Source organism: Kwoniella mangroviensis, chromosome 2 (genome assembly GCF_000507465.2).
Source record: "Kwoniella mangroviensis CBS 8507 chromosome 2, whole genome shotgun sequence".
NCBI lineage: Eukaryota > Fungi > Basidiomycota > Tremellomycetes > Tremellales > Cryptococcaceae > Kwoniella > Kwoniella mangrovensis.
Genome location: NC_088828.1, coordinates 2,012,786 through 2,028,195, shown reverse-complemented (window position 1 = coordinate 2,028,195; position 15,410 = coordinate 2,012,786). Strand labels below are relative to the sequence as shown.

The following is a 15,410-nucleotide window of genomic DNA, read 5'->3' as shown; positions in this document are numbered from 1 at the left end:
GATAAAGGGGGATACACGTGGTTTCGTGCGGAGTCTCCGGGTATCGTACTGTACGTCATCCCGTCCAAAGTGGAAAGTGAATGTTGACGAGAAACGCAGCAGTCTGAGTGACAGCAAAGCTATAAATAGTAGCTAGCAATGGAGGAGATGATGGAGCTACAAGAACCCCCATCTTTGATCTTGCACGTACACTCGAGGTACGAAATATTCTACAGCTTCATTCGCTAGTGAAGAAAGAACACCCATAATACGAGATAGACAAACATGTCAAACGCAGGAACCACGACCATCTTACCAGAAGAGATGGGTACACCGCTCGAAGAATCCCTGGACCATTTAGTTGAGAACTCCAATACAGTTTCATTGGGAGGTGGAAAAGATGTACTAGCTCGTCAGTCCACTTACCACCTTATTGAATCTGCTCGCCATGCCTTGTGAACGCTTGTTTGGGTACTAGAGCTACCGTTTTGCCGATCTGCTGATGTTCAATCCAAAATTACGTAGCGAGCGAACAAAGGGCAACAGAGACAGAGGACGCTCAGGCTGACGCTATACATTCTCATGGTGGGCACTCAAGGAAATGGCTCAAGAAGTTCTTCCCATCCGAGGAGACTATGGATAGGGTGAGTTAGATTTTATCTCCAATGAACGATCGCCTCGGTGAGACTGAAAGCTAAACGAATTGAGATATTATCGCTTCTAGCTATTCTCGATGGAACACATGGGTATGTCATGTTGGACTATTCACAGATTGATACTGAACCTGAGATATAGGTAACTACGTTATCGACCGGAAGACAGGAAAGAAGATATTCGAGACTATGCCTATATGTACGCGATACATCTTCTCCTTGCCTCCTTGTCGCTTATGATGATATGTAAAAACAGATGTCAGAGTCGGAATGCATCTTTTATTCGTATCAGGTGTGAGTCAGCTCTCGAAAAACTGCATACCCGGAAGGCAACATGAGCTGACCAGACGTGTCTATTGACCGATAGTGTAGCTACATGTCATATTCGTCAGTCGAGAAATTACTGGAAAATCAATCGATCAAACGCAAGTCAAATTTCATCAACGTCTCTCGCTTGACTTCGACTGACCTGAAAAATCTGTATCAATAGAGGGCAAGATATATGATCAAACTGGACCAGAAGTCAGAGAACATATCGAAACATTCATCAAGACGTATGAGCTACCTCTGGAGGAATTACTGGTCAAAGACCTTGATCAGTATCCTGTCAGTCAGCTACATATATACTGTACAATATCGATATTGGACTAATAGCGGACATTCTCATTGTAGACATTCAACTCTTTCTTTTCTCGTCGATTAGTTCCTACAGCTAGACCTATAACTTCCCCCAATGATCCTAGTATAGTCATCAGTCCTGCGGATTGTAGGATGACGGTATTCAATACTGTCGACAAGGCTAAGCAGTTGTGGTGAGTAAGGGGCTCGCTGGACTGTGGTATATTGGTAGAAGCTGATAGAAGTATATGTCAATTTCAGGATCAAAGGAAAACAATTCACTTTACCATCCCTCCTTACGGGCGATGACGACACGGAAACTAGGTTTGCGGAAATTCAAAATGATCCTACTGCTGCTATTTCCATCGCTAGATTGGCTCCTCAGGATTATCATAGATTCCATTCGCCCGTCGAAGGTGTCGTTGGCGATATAAAGGATATACATGGTGAGTCAGCTGTCGGATCACACTTTACGACCAGTAGCTGACTGAATACGCTACATCATGTTTTCAGGTGAATTGTACAGTAAGTGTATGATAAGCTCAAGACCCCACGTTCTGTTTAGTATACTGACAATATCGATATTTTAGCTGTCAACCCTCAAGCTATCAATGAAGGTACGTCAGCTGTGCCAAGCCTTTGAAATGGTCAATTCGGTCAGCTGATGATGCTTGTAGATCTCAACGTGTTCACACTGAACAAACGATCTGTCATGCTGATACATGCTAATTTCGGACCAGGTAGAGAGAGCGTTCCAATCGCGTTCGTAGCTATTGGCGGTAAGTTGTAACCCTCACGAACATCCTATCTTCTATACTTGTAGTCCAAGTCTCATGCTGATACTATCTTTATGTCATCCCAGCAATGTTGGTAGGATCCATCGGATGGTCCAAGAAACCAGGCGACAAAGTAGTCAAAGGTGAAGAATTAGGTTGGTTCCAATATGGTGGAAGTACGACGATCACCGTCTTCCCGTCGAAATCAGGTGTAGCATTTGATGAAGATTTGGTGAAAAATTCGGGGAATGGAATGGAAACTTTGGTAAGGGTCGGTATGGAGATTGGTAAAGTGCAACTATGATAGAACGGTAGATAGGATAGTTACATGGAGTATACAACATGATTTATTAATGATTTGTAGGAAGCGAATCTGTGTAATGGGTTATCGAACGTAAGCCTCAACTGGACGAGCAAAGGTACGTTGTTTATGTATGACTTACCTATATGATGAACGCATTACCACGGAAGATTACAAGTGGGAAATTACCTAAGCCTTGCCTTTACCTTTGCCTTGATCTTTGCCTGCCCCACTACACCGCCAAACACTCATTGATCAGTGGCTATAACATGTATGCCTGAGCATGGGAGCGTATCACTTACGCTTCTAGATCACCAGAGTTCCTCATGATTGTCAATTTACCTGCCGAAGCAGCATTCACCATCTGTTTCTCTATGTTATTGTTAATCTTACTTGAGAGTTGCTATGAGGTCGATTCAACGGATCAGCTTTATGATACCTATCATTGGGTCTCTGAGAAGATCGATCCTAAAGGCGAAAGGGATCCTGTCATCGACATCGCATAGTCCCATGATGACTGTATCTTGAATACTCTCATGTCTTGGTTCCCAATCCCTTGACTGTGTCCATCATCATACGGAGAAACTTCCCAACTCACCTTCTTCTGCACCCTCTCTGCGATCCTATGTTTATCCTTTGGAGCGACATCCCTTTTTCCAGGTTTGGTCTTTCCCGCTTTCTTTCTCGCCGATCCGCCAGATTGCGATTTGCTCTTGATATTTTTTGATCCTCCTTGTGCCATCTTATGCGATTGATTGTACGTCGTACAAGTAAGTATATGCTAAATAGGGAAGATCATAGCAATAGCAGCGAAAACAAAGTATGTTGAGATTCATAGACGCATTTGAAGTTTTATTTTGTAGGATCCGAACAATCCACGTGGGCATGAATCGGCGACCACCGCCGCGCGTCAAAGGAGTGGCACCAAACTCTATTTCACCTCCGAGGCATTTCCTCTTCTTTCTCAACAACTACCGATCCAATCGATTCGCTTTCAAGACGGTTCGATGCATGCAAGTCCAAAGAGCGAAAAGAACGCAAAAAGCAACCAACGGTGGGGATCGAACCCACAATCTTTTTTAGCAATTCATCGGTTGTGTCCGCCGCTAAGGTTTTTTCAGGCACAGAAGACGCGGCGGAGTAGACCGCTTTTTATTCTTGGCTGGAGACAGGTCGGGACATGGTTGGCGAAGCAGTAACGATGTCCCCGCTTGCATGCAAGGCGAGAAGAAGCATCCTTGGACTGAAGAAAGATAGCAGGAATGCAAAGGGGGTATTCCAATAGGCGAAAAGCCGTCTAGCAAAAAAGGTATTGTAGAAAGACAAATGAGCCTCCATTACTTATCCGCTGGCGTGGCCAAGTGGTTAAGGTATCCGCTTCCTACGAGCTAGAGCGGGGGATCAAGGGTTCGACTCCCTTCGTCGGTTGATCTTTTTGGGCTGCATTTGGCAGGTTTATACCATATCACAGGTTTCAACTTTTTCTTTCGTATCTTGCTTAATCTTGCTTGGTATCCATACATATATACATATATAACCGTTCCAGTCGGAATAGTTGTATTTCAACACTCTCGGTCACATACTCCAACGTTGCCTCTCATTGGCCTGACTGACTGAATGGTGCATTGCACTGACTGTTGCTGAATACCATAAAACACCATCTCGCGGTTACGGACGTGGAAGAGACTAGAGTAAGTAATGCTGGCTTGTGATCATCTCTATTAATCTGAGCGCTCGGGCTCTTGACATCAATGAGACTCGATCAAAACAATTGCACGTCATGCAAACAACAGCTTTGCTTTAAATCGATGACCCTTTTTAGAATGCATTGAAACAACACACTTCCAAACTCGGAGGATCCACCTGTTTCTACACCATTTCTCTCTCTCTCTCTTTCTCTCTCTCCCTCTCTTGTGTTCGTATTGATGAGCGACATCAAGTAAGTGAAAGTAGACTGGGAGACTAGGTGAGTAATGACCATCCACTCTACATACCTCTCTCGCCTTTACTGGGGGACTAGATATGAGAGAACCGACTCATCATTCCTTACATCATCTTAACTAATCCATTCAGCTTTAAGTATTGTTGGATGCTAACGTATATATATATATATTCACTGCAGATATCACTCTTTCGCTCTTGGCCAAGATCACTGGTCGTCGCGATCTCGACTAATCCAACATCAAGGTGAGTGCAAGCTCCCACCGAACATCCATAGGCGACGGAATACTGATAAAATCTGGCGTCAGCTCATACCATCTGTACCCGCATCCCCTACTCCACATACAAACAATGCCTCCCAGAAGAACCACCACTCCTGCGTCTAAAAACGCAAAAAAAGTGTGTCTATCAAGACAACGTACCTCGTCGTCGCGACCTGTCTTGTTGATCGTACATACTTCTCTTGTCTAGACCGATACCGCTAAATCAGCTTCCAACAAGGCTGCTGCTGCTCGAGCTGCCGGCAAAACAAGAGATAAATCGAACTCAGCTGAACAAGAGGACACCAATCAAGATGTAAGCAGCTCACATCACCGTCATGATGAATGCCTGCGTATCGCTGACAAAACTTGTGTTACAACCAGTCCGAGAAAAGCCCTCCCAAAAAGAAGGCTGCTGCCAAAAAATCTAATGTGGTGGATTTAGCAAGTGAGGAGGGCGACGATCAAGAGTCAAGATCCAGAGGAAGATCAGAAGGTCAAGATCCAGAAGAAGATCAGAGCAACGGCGAAGGCGCTGGGACAGGTCCAGCTAGTAAGAAAGCTGGTAAGAAAGCTCCAGCCAAAGCTGGCAAGAAAGCTCCGGCTAAAGTTGGCGCAAGAAAAGGCAAGAAACGTGGTAAGAAGACTGCTGATGAAGAAGAAGAGGAGGAAGAATATCAGGTGAGTTTGAATGTTTTTCGTATATCCTATGATTATACACTGACTCAAATGTTCAAATTCAGCCCACTGATGACGAGGATACCACAAAGATTACCAAAAAGGGTAGAAAGAGCGATAACAAGCTCACTCTCCTCTACAACACGGATTCCGCTGTCGATGTGTTGAAAACTTTCGCCAAAGGTGAAGGTATCCCATCAGGGATGCAACCCTCTGAGCTGTCCGGTGAGTAACTTTCTCCCTTAAATCCCTTCGGTAGAGAGACTCAATGTATGTCAAGACTGACTATCCTGTGTTCACTTCTGCCAACTTTAGCCTACCTCGCGGCTCAGCAAGTCTCAAATACCAGTAGATCTTTACGATTGAAAGAGTCTGAATTAGCTTTCAGTGCAGCAGATGCCAAGATTCGTATCGGTCAAGTAGAGACATCACAAGCGCTTGTGGCCACCCTCTTGAACTCTGATATATTCACCGGAGACGATCACCTGAAGGAGGACATTCTCACCCAATTGGAGAGTACCAAAAATGACTTGAATAGAGTCACAATGGATCTGGAGGACTACGAGGAAGGGTTAGATAGGTTGGTCAAAGATGGAAAAGTCAGTGCAGATGCAGACAAAGACAATGACGGAGACGGAGACGGAGACGGAGACGGAGACAGAGACAGAGACGAAGACAGAGACAGAGACGAAGACGAAGACGAAGACGAAGACAGATAGGAGTGAATCATACTCTCATGAGATTATCACTCGTAAGAAGATGGTAGATCGATTCATCTGATACCTGGTCGAAACAAGCGAAGTTCTGGCAATGAGGTGTACATAATATATACGAGCACATATCGAATAGGACAGATCCTTTGTATACAATCATCTAAATCGTTCTCGGGATAACAGCTAGGTTGTAGCATAATAGTCTCAATCTCTCATCATCATGCATTGTATGTACGAATCTATCTTTACTCAATACACTTCTTTTGGGTTAAACCGACTATCCGACTTTATCAATGCCTCTTTTCGTAGACTTGACAATAGCTACAATCAGATACAAATAAAGTTGGTCAATTCTGTCCTGCAATGACTTCTCCATATACATCAGTCGTCTTCGGATAGAAAAAGCTTGATCTTCTAGCACCTTGAGTTTTCGATATCTCACATCCATTCTCCCTCTGATTTGAGCAAGAATGCGGTACACTTGTGAGACCTTATCTCTTGGGGGAAGACCGGGATCACCTCGGGCGATATCGAGTATGAGATCAGCCGCAGTAGACGGCAACTTGGTTTGTTTCTACGTGCATTCTTCCGTCAGTCTCTGAAGCACAGCCAACGGTGTCAAGTGAGAGGGAGAACCGATTTCAACGCACCTTCTTGTCTCTTGCTTTTTCTTCCTTACTCCTCCACCCAGCCAGTCGGGGATTATTCGCGTACTACAAGATAACCGTAGGATAACGTTATCAACTTTCAGACGACTTCAGGGATTAACTGGGTCTCATGGTGTATTTCTTACCCGAGCAAGTTTATCCTCCTGATCCCTGATGGAACGTAAGAACAGTTTACCACTAAGATTGATCTTGAGACAAGCTGTCAGCTTATGGAGGATATCACAACGCGTACTCGTAAGGAGGTGTGAACTCACCTTATCCTCCCCATTAGACCCGCCCACCCCTGGACGACCATGTCCTTCACTTCCCATTGCAGCAATCTGACGGAGAGCGCTCGTTTCCTTGATCGTACCCTTAGTAGGCATACTGTATTCGATTCTGGTCTCTCTCTACTGTATCTAGTGTGCTACTGAGATGAATGCTATACCAATAAAGCAGTTTCACTTGGAAGTGTATTCTCACGATCATACCATATCTGCATGCTATGACATCAACGTCGGGGTTACACACCGGCATTGCAACGAACGAAAGAGGCGAAATTGTCTGTGCGTGGGTTCCGTGTGGTTGCAAGGGTGTGTTGAGTGTGTGTTGAACGTGATCACCAGATATCATCAGCTTGAAGATCAACTCGTTCAAATCTACAACAATCATCATTCATCATCACCAAGATAGCATCCAAATCCTCTTCCCATTCGATCCACAAGACAGATCACCACATCAACATGAGCGACAGCAGTAGCGATAGCGATTTGGAGTTGCCGTTGGTTATCTCCAATGCTGCGGAAATCTTCGAGGCTATGGAAGCACATGGGCATCGGACTCAAGCCCTTGGTCGTCCACCCAAAAATATCGAACAGCCACCGATATATGATGACGATCAGCACAACGAGCTGGAAGAAATTTCCACTGTGATCCCCAATGGTTCTGCTCATAAGCGGAAGGTTGTTTTCAGGAATTTGGATGACTTTGTCAAAAAGCATAAAAAATTAATAATGAATGGAGAATACAAGGGGAAGGAGAGGATGAAGGATACTTTTGTTAGTGAGTAGCAAAAAAAGCTCGAACTTGACAGATGATCGAATTAACCTCAAAGCGTGCCCGAGTAATGGTCACTGATGCATATATCATCTCATGTTTCCTAGAGCGAATGAAGAGATACATCACTCTTCGAGTCGAAGCAAGCCTCAAGCGGGATCGAAACGGACAGATAATGAAGGATAAGACTTCTGGTTACCCACTGTATATGTCGAAACGGTCTTTGAGAGTGCTATGCGACCTGATGATTGCCACGGTCAGTAGCAAATCTCTCAAATCTCACGATTCAAACTGATTTATCATGCTGCTACTTTGTAGCTTCGATTCTTCCCGTATCCCAAAATGTCGCCGCTGGAGTTGCAAGAGGCCAAGCAAGAGATAATTAGGGTGAGCGTCTTCTAACAGTCCGCAGAGTACACTATCTCATGCTAATCCATGCAATGGGTTTGTCGCTTTTGTCAGCATCGAAGCGTGTTGCAGGAGATCAAGCACCTGAAATCCAACGTTCGACGGATCACTACTCTGTATGCCGCCGATGTCAAAGGATTACTGGAGACCTGCTTCAAGACCCATCAAGGGAAATTTGATATTGTAAATTCACATTGCTTCATTTGATCAGGTTATCTCAGTAGCTAACGCAACTTCTTCTTTTTGTTTTCACAATCTAGGCTGTACAAACAGCCGCCATGCTGCTGAGCTTCTTTTACACTGGAGCTAGACCGGGATCTATCCTCAAAACAGATATGTATCCGGACGAGTTTAGTGTGTGGCGGGTAAGTTTGAATGGGAAACTCTCTCCTCAAAAATTACTATGATTGTCCATATATTGACTGACTATGGCGACCGTCGATCAGGACCTGGTTTTCAAGCCAGCCAGAGACGAAGACGGCCAGGTCACGGGCTTCGGGGTGATGTTCACGCTCAAAGCGTTCAAAGGCTATCACAACGTCAAAAACTTGGAGTGAGTGTCAACGATTTTATAGATGAATGTCCTCAACTCCATTCTACCCATGAGGATGGTGAATTCGACACTGATGAGATCACCTGCAGGGTCACTTTCAATATCAAGAGTACCATCTCTCGTAAATACGCAGTCTTGGACCTCGGCACGATGTTGCTGGCTCATGGCCTTCGAATGGGAGTATTTGGGGACCTTACTGCCGAAGACCTGTACAATACCGATCGAGCACAGTTCCGAGCAGACGAAGATTACTTGGATGTCCCAATCTTCCAATCGAGATCTTCTCGTACCAGTCTGAATTCATCCAACTTGCCACTCAAGGCCAACGCTGCCAATCTATTATTACGTGAGTTGATGAGGGAGTTCGGAATAGCTAGCGGGACCAGTGAGTGCATTAACCTTGGTGGTCATCACCTCAATCCCAATCGACTGATAATTTCGGTTGGTTTCGTCAACTCAGGCTTCTCAGATACCCTTTATGCTCTTCGACGTGGCTTTGCGACTACCGTTGGCAAACATCTCGATCCTAGGATTGCTCAGTTCTTCATGGGACACGAATCCAACTCGACCATGTTTTTTGGCACCTACAACCAGGCCAATGTGGAAGAGAATTTGACCGAGGGAGTTTTAGGTCCAGAGGAGCATCAAATCAGAGTTGTCACTCCCCTAGCATACGAAAGGTGAGTGGTCAACGAAAGAAAGGAGGTTGCTTTCCTGGTGACCTCTCAAAAGGAGCAGAACGGCGCGACGCTAATCCCCTTCACTAGACACGCAGTCCCGACCTCAATGCCGACCGTTACTCTGAGCCAAGCGCTTTCGTCGCATCCTCAGTTTAGACACTGGAAAGCAAAATCCGATATGCTCAAGGATTGTTGGAAAAACAACCTGACTCACTGGATGAAAGTCTCCCCCGTAAGTGCCCTTTCCAGTACGATAATACCGTATTCACCGTGTTGCTGATGTCTGATCGTTGGCTGAATGACAGTATAAAGAGCTTGCCGGCAAAATGGAATTCAGCCAAGCTTCCTTACCCGCGCTTATTGCTATCTGTCGTAACCAGCTCAGACGGTTAGTAGAGCAGATCAAACAGCAGGACTACCACGATGAATTAGCCCTTGAACAGGCCAAGGCCAATGAGCGAAATTGGAGGACAATTCAGGAGAATCGTGATCGGTCTGAGGAGCCATCCACGTTGGCCAAGGATCTGCAGAAGCTATTGATTGAGCAAGAAGCAAGGACAATAGAAGCTGAAGTTGACGAGATCGACGCTATCGAGGACAATGAGATCGAGGTGGATCCCCAATTCGAAGACGACGAGGATGATGGAGACGAAGGGGAGCAAGGTGATGAGGATGGTGGTATTGTGGACGAAGAGGAAGACGAGCAAGACAGGGATGGAAGTGGACAACCAGAAGATGTTACCCAAGCCGAGAGAGATGAGATTGAAGCGGCGGTGCAGGAGAACGAAAGAGACTTAGACGAGCAACAAGCTGAACTGGATGACGAAGTCGGTCAGGTGGATGAAGAAGCTCTTCCAAACGAGCTTGAACCAGCTGAACCCATATCTGATCGTAAGTATCGACCATGATATCTCTGAGAAGGGTCATGCTGATACCAAAGGTCTCTCAGGATCGCTGGACGCAAAGGTGCAAAAACAGGATTTACTATAGTGAGTATCCCTTGTATGTCAACAGAGAACGTCTCCTTTTCACTGATGGGACGTTAACATAGCGCACTCGTGGCCCTAGAAAACGTGAACGATGACTTTGCCCCCTGTGAACTGTGTTTGGCGGATGATACTGTCCCACAAGCGGACAAGGATATTTTATGGAAGACATCTCAGAAGGCGCGAAAGTTGCGGCATGAGTTGGATTATCACAACACCTATGCAGAGTGGTTGAGATGGTGGCCCTTTCAACTCAACGACGGTGAGCTTTTCCAACGATGACACCAAAGCCACGATTCTGATGGGTTCACATAGGTCGTTGGTTCTGTCCTTATTGTCGCTGGAATTGGTAAGCTATCCTTTACGACTGTTGTTATGCCTTTATCCAAGAGGGCGAAACAGTTCATTGACTTTACGTGAATGCTCAGCGCTAAATCTTCCAAGAAGAGATCGGAAATTCATCTTGATGAGCGGCATAAACGACAGATGCCACGAGGCTTCCATTCGGTCATGATGAATCCACTCAAAGCAAGGGAAAAGAACAAAAAGAGGAAGGAGGAGCTGGGAATGAAAGTGGACAAAGGGACAACTAGGTTCAAATCAGGTTGGGGACATGAGTCTTTCTCAGTTTTATCTGTACCTGGGACGTTCACTCCACTCGACCTGATCGACCCCGAAAGATCTCAGTTGGGCCTTGGATTGGGGCTGTTCGGCTCAAACGACATTGATTACGGTACCGACTTGATCAGTGAAGGTTTGTTGGACAGAAAAGGACTTTTGAAGAGGAAAAGAGATGAAGAAGACAAGTAAGAATCTGGTCGGGAATTTCTCCGCATCCATACTCGGCTGTAAAAAAGACATGAAAGGGTCTTAGAGATTTGTATATGATCGACGTCCACTAGTCTACAGTACATAAATTATTCTTTTAATTGTCAATTATTGTATATCATCCTAATCAAGCTATGCCCCTATTGAAGATTTGAACCGACTCTTGATCCTTAGCCTCCAACACTGACTGAGCCTTTTGTAGCTATGTATGATATTCTCAACTCAAATTGATCTCAACTCGATCCAATATTGATGCCGTTAAGCTACGCTTACCCTAACATAGTCCAAAGGAGGAGCGAATTTAACCCAGATCTACATCTCCTCCGGTACTCACATGCCATCACTTCAATTCGGAAAAACGTCAGTGAAAAACTTGCAAGGGAAGGACATGAATCTTTGAACCTATGCATCCATCTAGCAGAAACCCCAGGCTAAGGCCTTGCAAGCGTTTTTCGGTTACTTTTGGTCATCCGTCAAAATCGCTTTGTGCAGCAGCGAATTTAACCCGAGTGTTCCTCTCCTGTGCCACTCATAAGATAGTCTTTCAGTTCCCTCTTTTAGCTATTTGGAATGTTATAAGGGAAGAGCTTGAAGTTTTCCAACAGACAAACATGCATAAATGTACAGGAAATTACGAGAATGCGTGCTAGTTGTAACTCTTCATGTCCCAACGCGGTCGGGACCGTGCGAAAATGGGTGGTCAAGACCGGCACAGTAATTTTGCTTATAGCGGGTCTGGCACATATGTATCTACACTGCATCGCATCTGATCTCCAAGCGAGAGATCCATCACTTGCTATACTGAGAGATCAGGTTCGCTCCAATGGGCAAGAGTGCTTGAACCGAATACAGGGAGATATTTCTCGCTTATCCCACCTGTGAACTATTCTGCGTTAGAATGATGAGAAGTGACCAACATAGCTATGAGCGGGAAGAATTATTCATAATTTCTGGCTCATTGACAACAATACTGGTCCGTTCCGCCGGCATCGATGGGGCATTGTCATTCATAATATTTAAACAACTGTATGATACATATACTCCCTAGGGAGCATAATTTCATAATTTGAAGATTGATGATAGACTCTAAATTGGTTTTATACAGAACGATCTGACTCGAGGTGACATTATTTATCTAAACGATAGAGTATAGGAAAGCAGCCGAAAAGAAAGAAAACTTCATAATAAACTAAAGTTCCAACTCATCATCTGCCTCTTGCGCCTCTCTCCTCTTCTTCAGAATTTTACCATGAGCCTTTCTTTGCTCAATCTCTGATTTAGACCTCTCTCTTATGCTTGCAGAACCTAACGTAATCACAACCATCAGATCAGTTTCAGCGTCCATCTTTACTCGTTCCTCTCAAATGCCTTCTTTGACTCACCCTGTGGCTGTTTAGTCTTCCCCCTATCCTTCGACAACTTCTTACCCTTCTTCCCTCCAGGAGGTATATATGTATCACCAGCCAAACGGTTCTCATTCTCATCAATCTCGGCATTCTCGTCTTCTCTTTCCATTTCTAAGGCCAGCTTTCTCACCAATGTATCCATCAACTTTCGGTTGTTTACATCGGGAAGACGGCCTTTCTTGAGCAACCTCAAATTTTCTTCAGTCCTACCAATGGTCTCCCACTCCAGATCCATAACATCTTCCCATTCATCCAGATTCTCCTCATCGACGTAGGCAGAAGCATAAAATTCGAGTTGGCTCCAGTCCTCATCTGACAACAGGCTCTCCCCTAAGACTTCCCGAATTGCCGCTTGAGATGGCACAAGGTCCATGTTACGACCCACCTTATCCACCTCGGCTTTAAAAGCCTTCAGGAGCTCAAAAGCTACTTTATCCAACAGTAGTCTGTCAGATTCCACACTTTCCTCCTCTTCGGGGAACCGCTTCTCGTATACTCGTATGCGACATACTAGAAAAATCGCAGTGACAACGTGAATCTCGTCCATCTCTAACATTTCTTGTAGTTTGTCGGTGATGTTCATGTTGACCACCGGGGGACCTGTGTAATCAGGAGGTAGCAGATCCGGACGGACAAATTCGTTTGGCTCGCCTGGCTGCCCAATGCGAAAGACTCTGACGGATCTGTTGGATGGATGGGAGATAGGGGATTCGCTTCCTCTTCCTAGATATTGCTGACCTCTCCTTAAATCGTGGTCCTCATTAGTCAGATCGGAATCTCGAGTCTCATCCAAGTCTTCGTCCGAAGGTTCAGGTGTTTCGTAATTCGGATCATCCCTTTCGTCCTCGTCTTCTAAGTGATCTTCCTCGTCGCTCTCATTCTGATTGAGTGATTGATCCTGTTTCTGATGTCGCTGTTCATCCTCATCTCCCACCTTATTCTTTTCCCCATCCACCATCCATCCTCCAGACTTTCTTGAAGGGCTTGATCTACGCAACGGCATGTGGGAGTGAGTATGAAGCTGGTGGACTGATGGCGGGGGAACCGGAGTGAATATATATGTCGTCTGTTCACGCGAGTACAGTCAGCCTATATATACCTATCACCAGCACTTACTCCTTGAAATAAAGCAGGTACACCGTGACTATAGGTAATGCTGTCAGGCTTATCTGTAAACTCTGTAGTCGATGATGAAGAAGAAAGAATACGTATGAACGTTGATCGAGTGGCAAGAATACAGACATGTGGATGCTGTGTGGTAGAGTGACGCACGAGCGTACTGTACCGACGCACGGATCACTGAGATCGCATCACACCTTGACATCTTACATACACTCATCTTGGTCTTGTCTCCTCTCATCTTTCTTCAAGACCTATGATGCGTACACTTCCTACCTCGTCACCATTACACATTCTGATACGACTCAAGTACTGTGTTTAGCTTCGAGCTCATCGCCACTACAAACTCTCAGATCCGGTAAAGCTTCGTTCGACCTTCGGCAATCACATGGCCGAAACAAACAAAGCAAAATCATTCACCTCTAGCAACATCATCATCGTTATATATACATATATTTATATATATAGAACTCTCACTCACGCTACACTGCTATAACATTCTCTCCTTGTATCCTTAAAGACCCTGCAACGCCATCTCAAGACCGACCGTATAGTCGTTGCTAATTACCTCTACCAAATGCTATACTCAAGAACTCATATTCAGTCGCTACGATGCCTAAGACTCGTGCTCAAATAAAGGCTATAGGAACTTCAGGCTCCAGGAAGGATGCTGAGATCATAGGTGCAGATGGGACAGGGAACGACTCTTCGGATACCGATCTGGTCATGCCCAAACGTCAGAAGAGGAAACGGGGTGTTAACCACCGTAAAATGGCAGCTGCGCGGAAAGCAGCGTGAGTTTTCCAAATCGCTTTTCCATAGACGGGTTTCGATATCGATGTCAGCTGCTGATTATAGATAATCCGTTTTTCAAATGTCATACTCGGATGATCAGTCAACCACCTTTCATATTCCCTCACTGTAAATTCCCTCCTCCCAATGAATTTGCAGCTGCTATACCGATTCCATTGCCGGAAAATGACATATCGGTCTTCACCCCGGACACCACCTATGAAAAGATCGCTTCTCGTCTTCTCAGGTTGATGGTCAAAGTCCCATACATCTCTCTATTCCCGTATCCTATCGTTGATGTCAAGAAACCGGCCAAACGCAGGGGACGAGATCGAGGTGGTCACAAGAAAGGTGGGGATGACAAGTTCTCCTTCACTGCGTCTAGTATGATGGCATGGGAGAAAGGAGAGGAGAAAAAAGTTAGAATGGGTATATTCGTCGGCACCCAGCCTAGAGATTCCGTTGGTCATACGTGGGCAATCGCCATAGTAGATGTCGAGGAAGGGAAGATGGTGGTGATATACGATTCAGACGCTAAACTCACTTACGATGCTCAAGGTGAAATCCTCTTCGATAAGGATCTTCATGCGCCCCAACGCGACTTCCTCAATTGTATAAAGAGTACGAAGAAGGAGAAAGCTGGGAAGATAAACGTCAAGTACTTGATGTGGGGAGGACACGCATCGCTAAGCAATGAGAGTCGGGATAAGTGTTTGGAAAACACATTAAGATGGATGGAAAGCTGCGAAGATAGGAGCACGTTGAAAAGGGCTAATTTGAAGGAGAATGGTTTTGTCTTTATCAACTATAACCCCAGTCCTACAGCACGCCAGACGATCTATCATGAAGTACAAAATACTGACCATCAACATGGAGAAACTTCAACTATCGAGCCTGAAGAACCAGAGTATCATGAATGGGATGTTAGCTCTGATTCTACCGTGGAAGACCCCAACGATGAAGATTACGTTGGCGATACTGATTAGTCTGAAGATTGTTAGTATTGGTTTACATCA

The 15,410-nt window shown here is 45.1% G+C and overlaps 7 protein-coding genes and 1 non-coding gene across 8 annotated transcripts; 5 read left to right on the top strand and 3 right to left on the bottom strand.

Moving 5' to 3' along the window:
* Positions 1-264: 264 nt before the first annotated feature.
* I203_107619 (phosphatidylserine decarboxylase) lies at positions 265-2,330 on the top strand (the record flags this gene model as incomplete). Its single annotated transcript, XM_065518228.1, has 12 exons — positions 265-391; positions 505-623; positions 704-725; positions 775-831; positions 889-926; positions 1,000-1,057; positions 1,123-1,238; positions 1,305-1,444; positions 1,512-1,696; positions 1,841-1,867; positions 1,928-2,029; positions 2,113-2,330. The coding sequence occupies 12 exons, from the start codon at positions 265-267 to the stop codon at positions 2,328-2,330; spliced, it is 1,209 nt and encodes a 402-aa protein (XP_065372958.1).
* Positions 2,331-2,516: 186 nt separating this feature from the next.
* I203_107618 (UPF0390 protein) lies at positions 2,517-3,069 on the bottom strand (the record flags this gene model as incomplete). Its single annotated transcript, XM_019145691.1, has 3 exons — positions 2,517-2,559; positions 2,630-2,730; positions 2,926-3,069. The coding sequence occupies 3 exons, from the start codon at positions 3,067-3,069 to the stop codon at positions 2,517-2,519; spliced, it is 288 nt and encodes a 95-aa protein (XP_019005510.1).
* A 605-nt stretch (positions 3,070-3,674) lies between these two features.
* Positions 3,675-3,755, top strand: I203_107617. The gene has a single exon. It is a non-coding gene; the product is annotated as a tRNA-Arg (tRNA).
* An 864-nt stretch (positions 3,756-4,619) lies between these two features.
* I203_107616 (uncharacterized protein) lies at positions 4,620-5,925 on the top strand (the record flags this gene model as incomplete). Its single annotated transcript, XM_019145690.1, has 5 exons — positions 4,620-4,667; positions 4,740-4,844; positions 4,913-5,209; positions 5,272-5,431; positions 5,522-5,925. The coding sequence occupies 5 exons, from the start codon at positions 4,620-4,622 to the stop codon at positions 5,923-5,925; spliced, it is 1,014 nt and encodes a 337-aa protein (XP_019005509.1).
* Positions 5,926-6,196: 271 nt separating this feature from the next.
* Positions 6,197-6,952, bottom strand: I203_107615 (uncharacterized protein; the record flags this gene model as incomplete). The annotated part of the gene is made up of 4 exons (XM_019145689.1): positions 6,197-6,493; positions 6,570-6,632; positions 6,713-6,775; positions 6,842-6,952. 4 exons carry the CDS (start codon positions 6,950-6,952, stop codon positions 6,197-6,199), a joined length of 534 nt encoding a protein of 177 aa, XP_019005508.1.
* A 357-nt stretch (positions 6,953-7,309) lies between these two features.
* I203_107614 (uncharacterized protein) lies at positions 7,310-11,059 on the top strand (the record flags this gene model as incomplete). The annotated part of the gene is made up of 14 exons (XM_019145688.1): positions 7,310-7,628; positions 7,730-7,878; positions 7,941-8,009; positions 8,085-8,213; positions 8,291-8,395; positions 8,477-8,583; positions 8,673-8,968; positions 9,044-9,263; positions 9,351-9,495; positions 9,569-10,154; positions 10,213-10,252; positions 10,315-10,511; positions 10,565-10,598; positions 10,678-11,059. 14 exons carry the CDS (start codon positions 7,310-7,312, stop codon positions 11,057-11,059), a joined length of 2,778 nt encoding a protein of 925 aa, XP_019005507.1.
* A 1,207-nt stretch (positions 11,060-12,266) lies between these two features.
* On the bottom strand, positions 12,267-13,486 carry I203_107613 (uncharacterized protein; the record flags this gene model as incomplete). The annotated part of the gene is made up of 2 exons (XM_019145687.1): positions 12,267-12,382; positions 12,460-13,486. 2 exons carry the CDS (start codon positions 13,484-13,486, stop codon positions 12,267-12,269), a joined length of 1,143 nt encoding a protein of 380 aa, XP_019005506.1.
* A 728-nt stretch (positions 13,487-14,214) lies between these two features.
* Positions 14,215-15,380, top strand: I203_107612 (uncharacterized protein; the record flags this gene model as incomplete). Its single annotated transcript, XM_019145686.1, has 2 exons — positions 14,215-14,396; positions 14,498-15,380. 2 exons carry the CDS (start codon positions 14,215-14,217, stop codon positions 15,378-15,380), a joined length of 1,065 nt encoding a protein of 354 aa, XP_019005505.1.
* Positions 15,381-15,410: the final 30 nt, after the last annotated feature.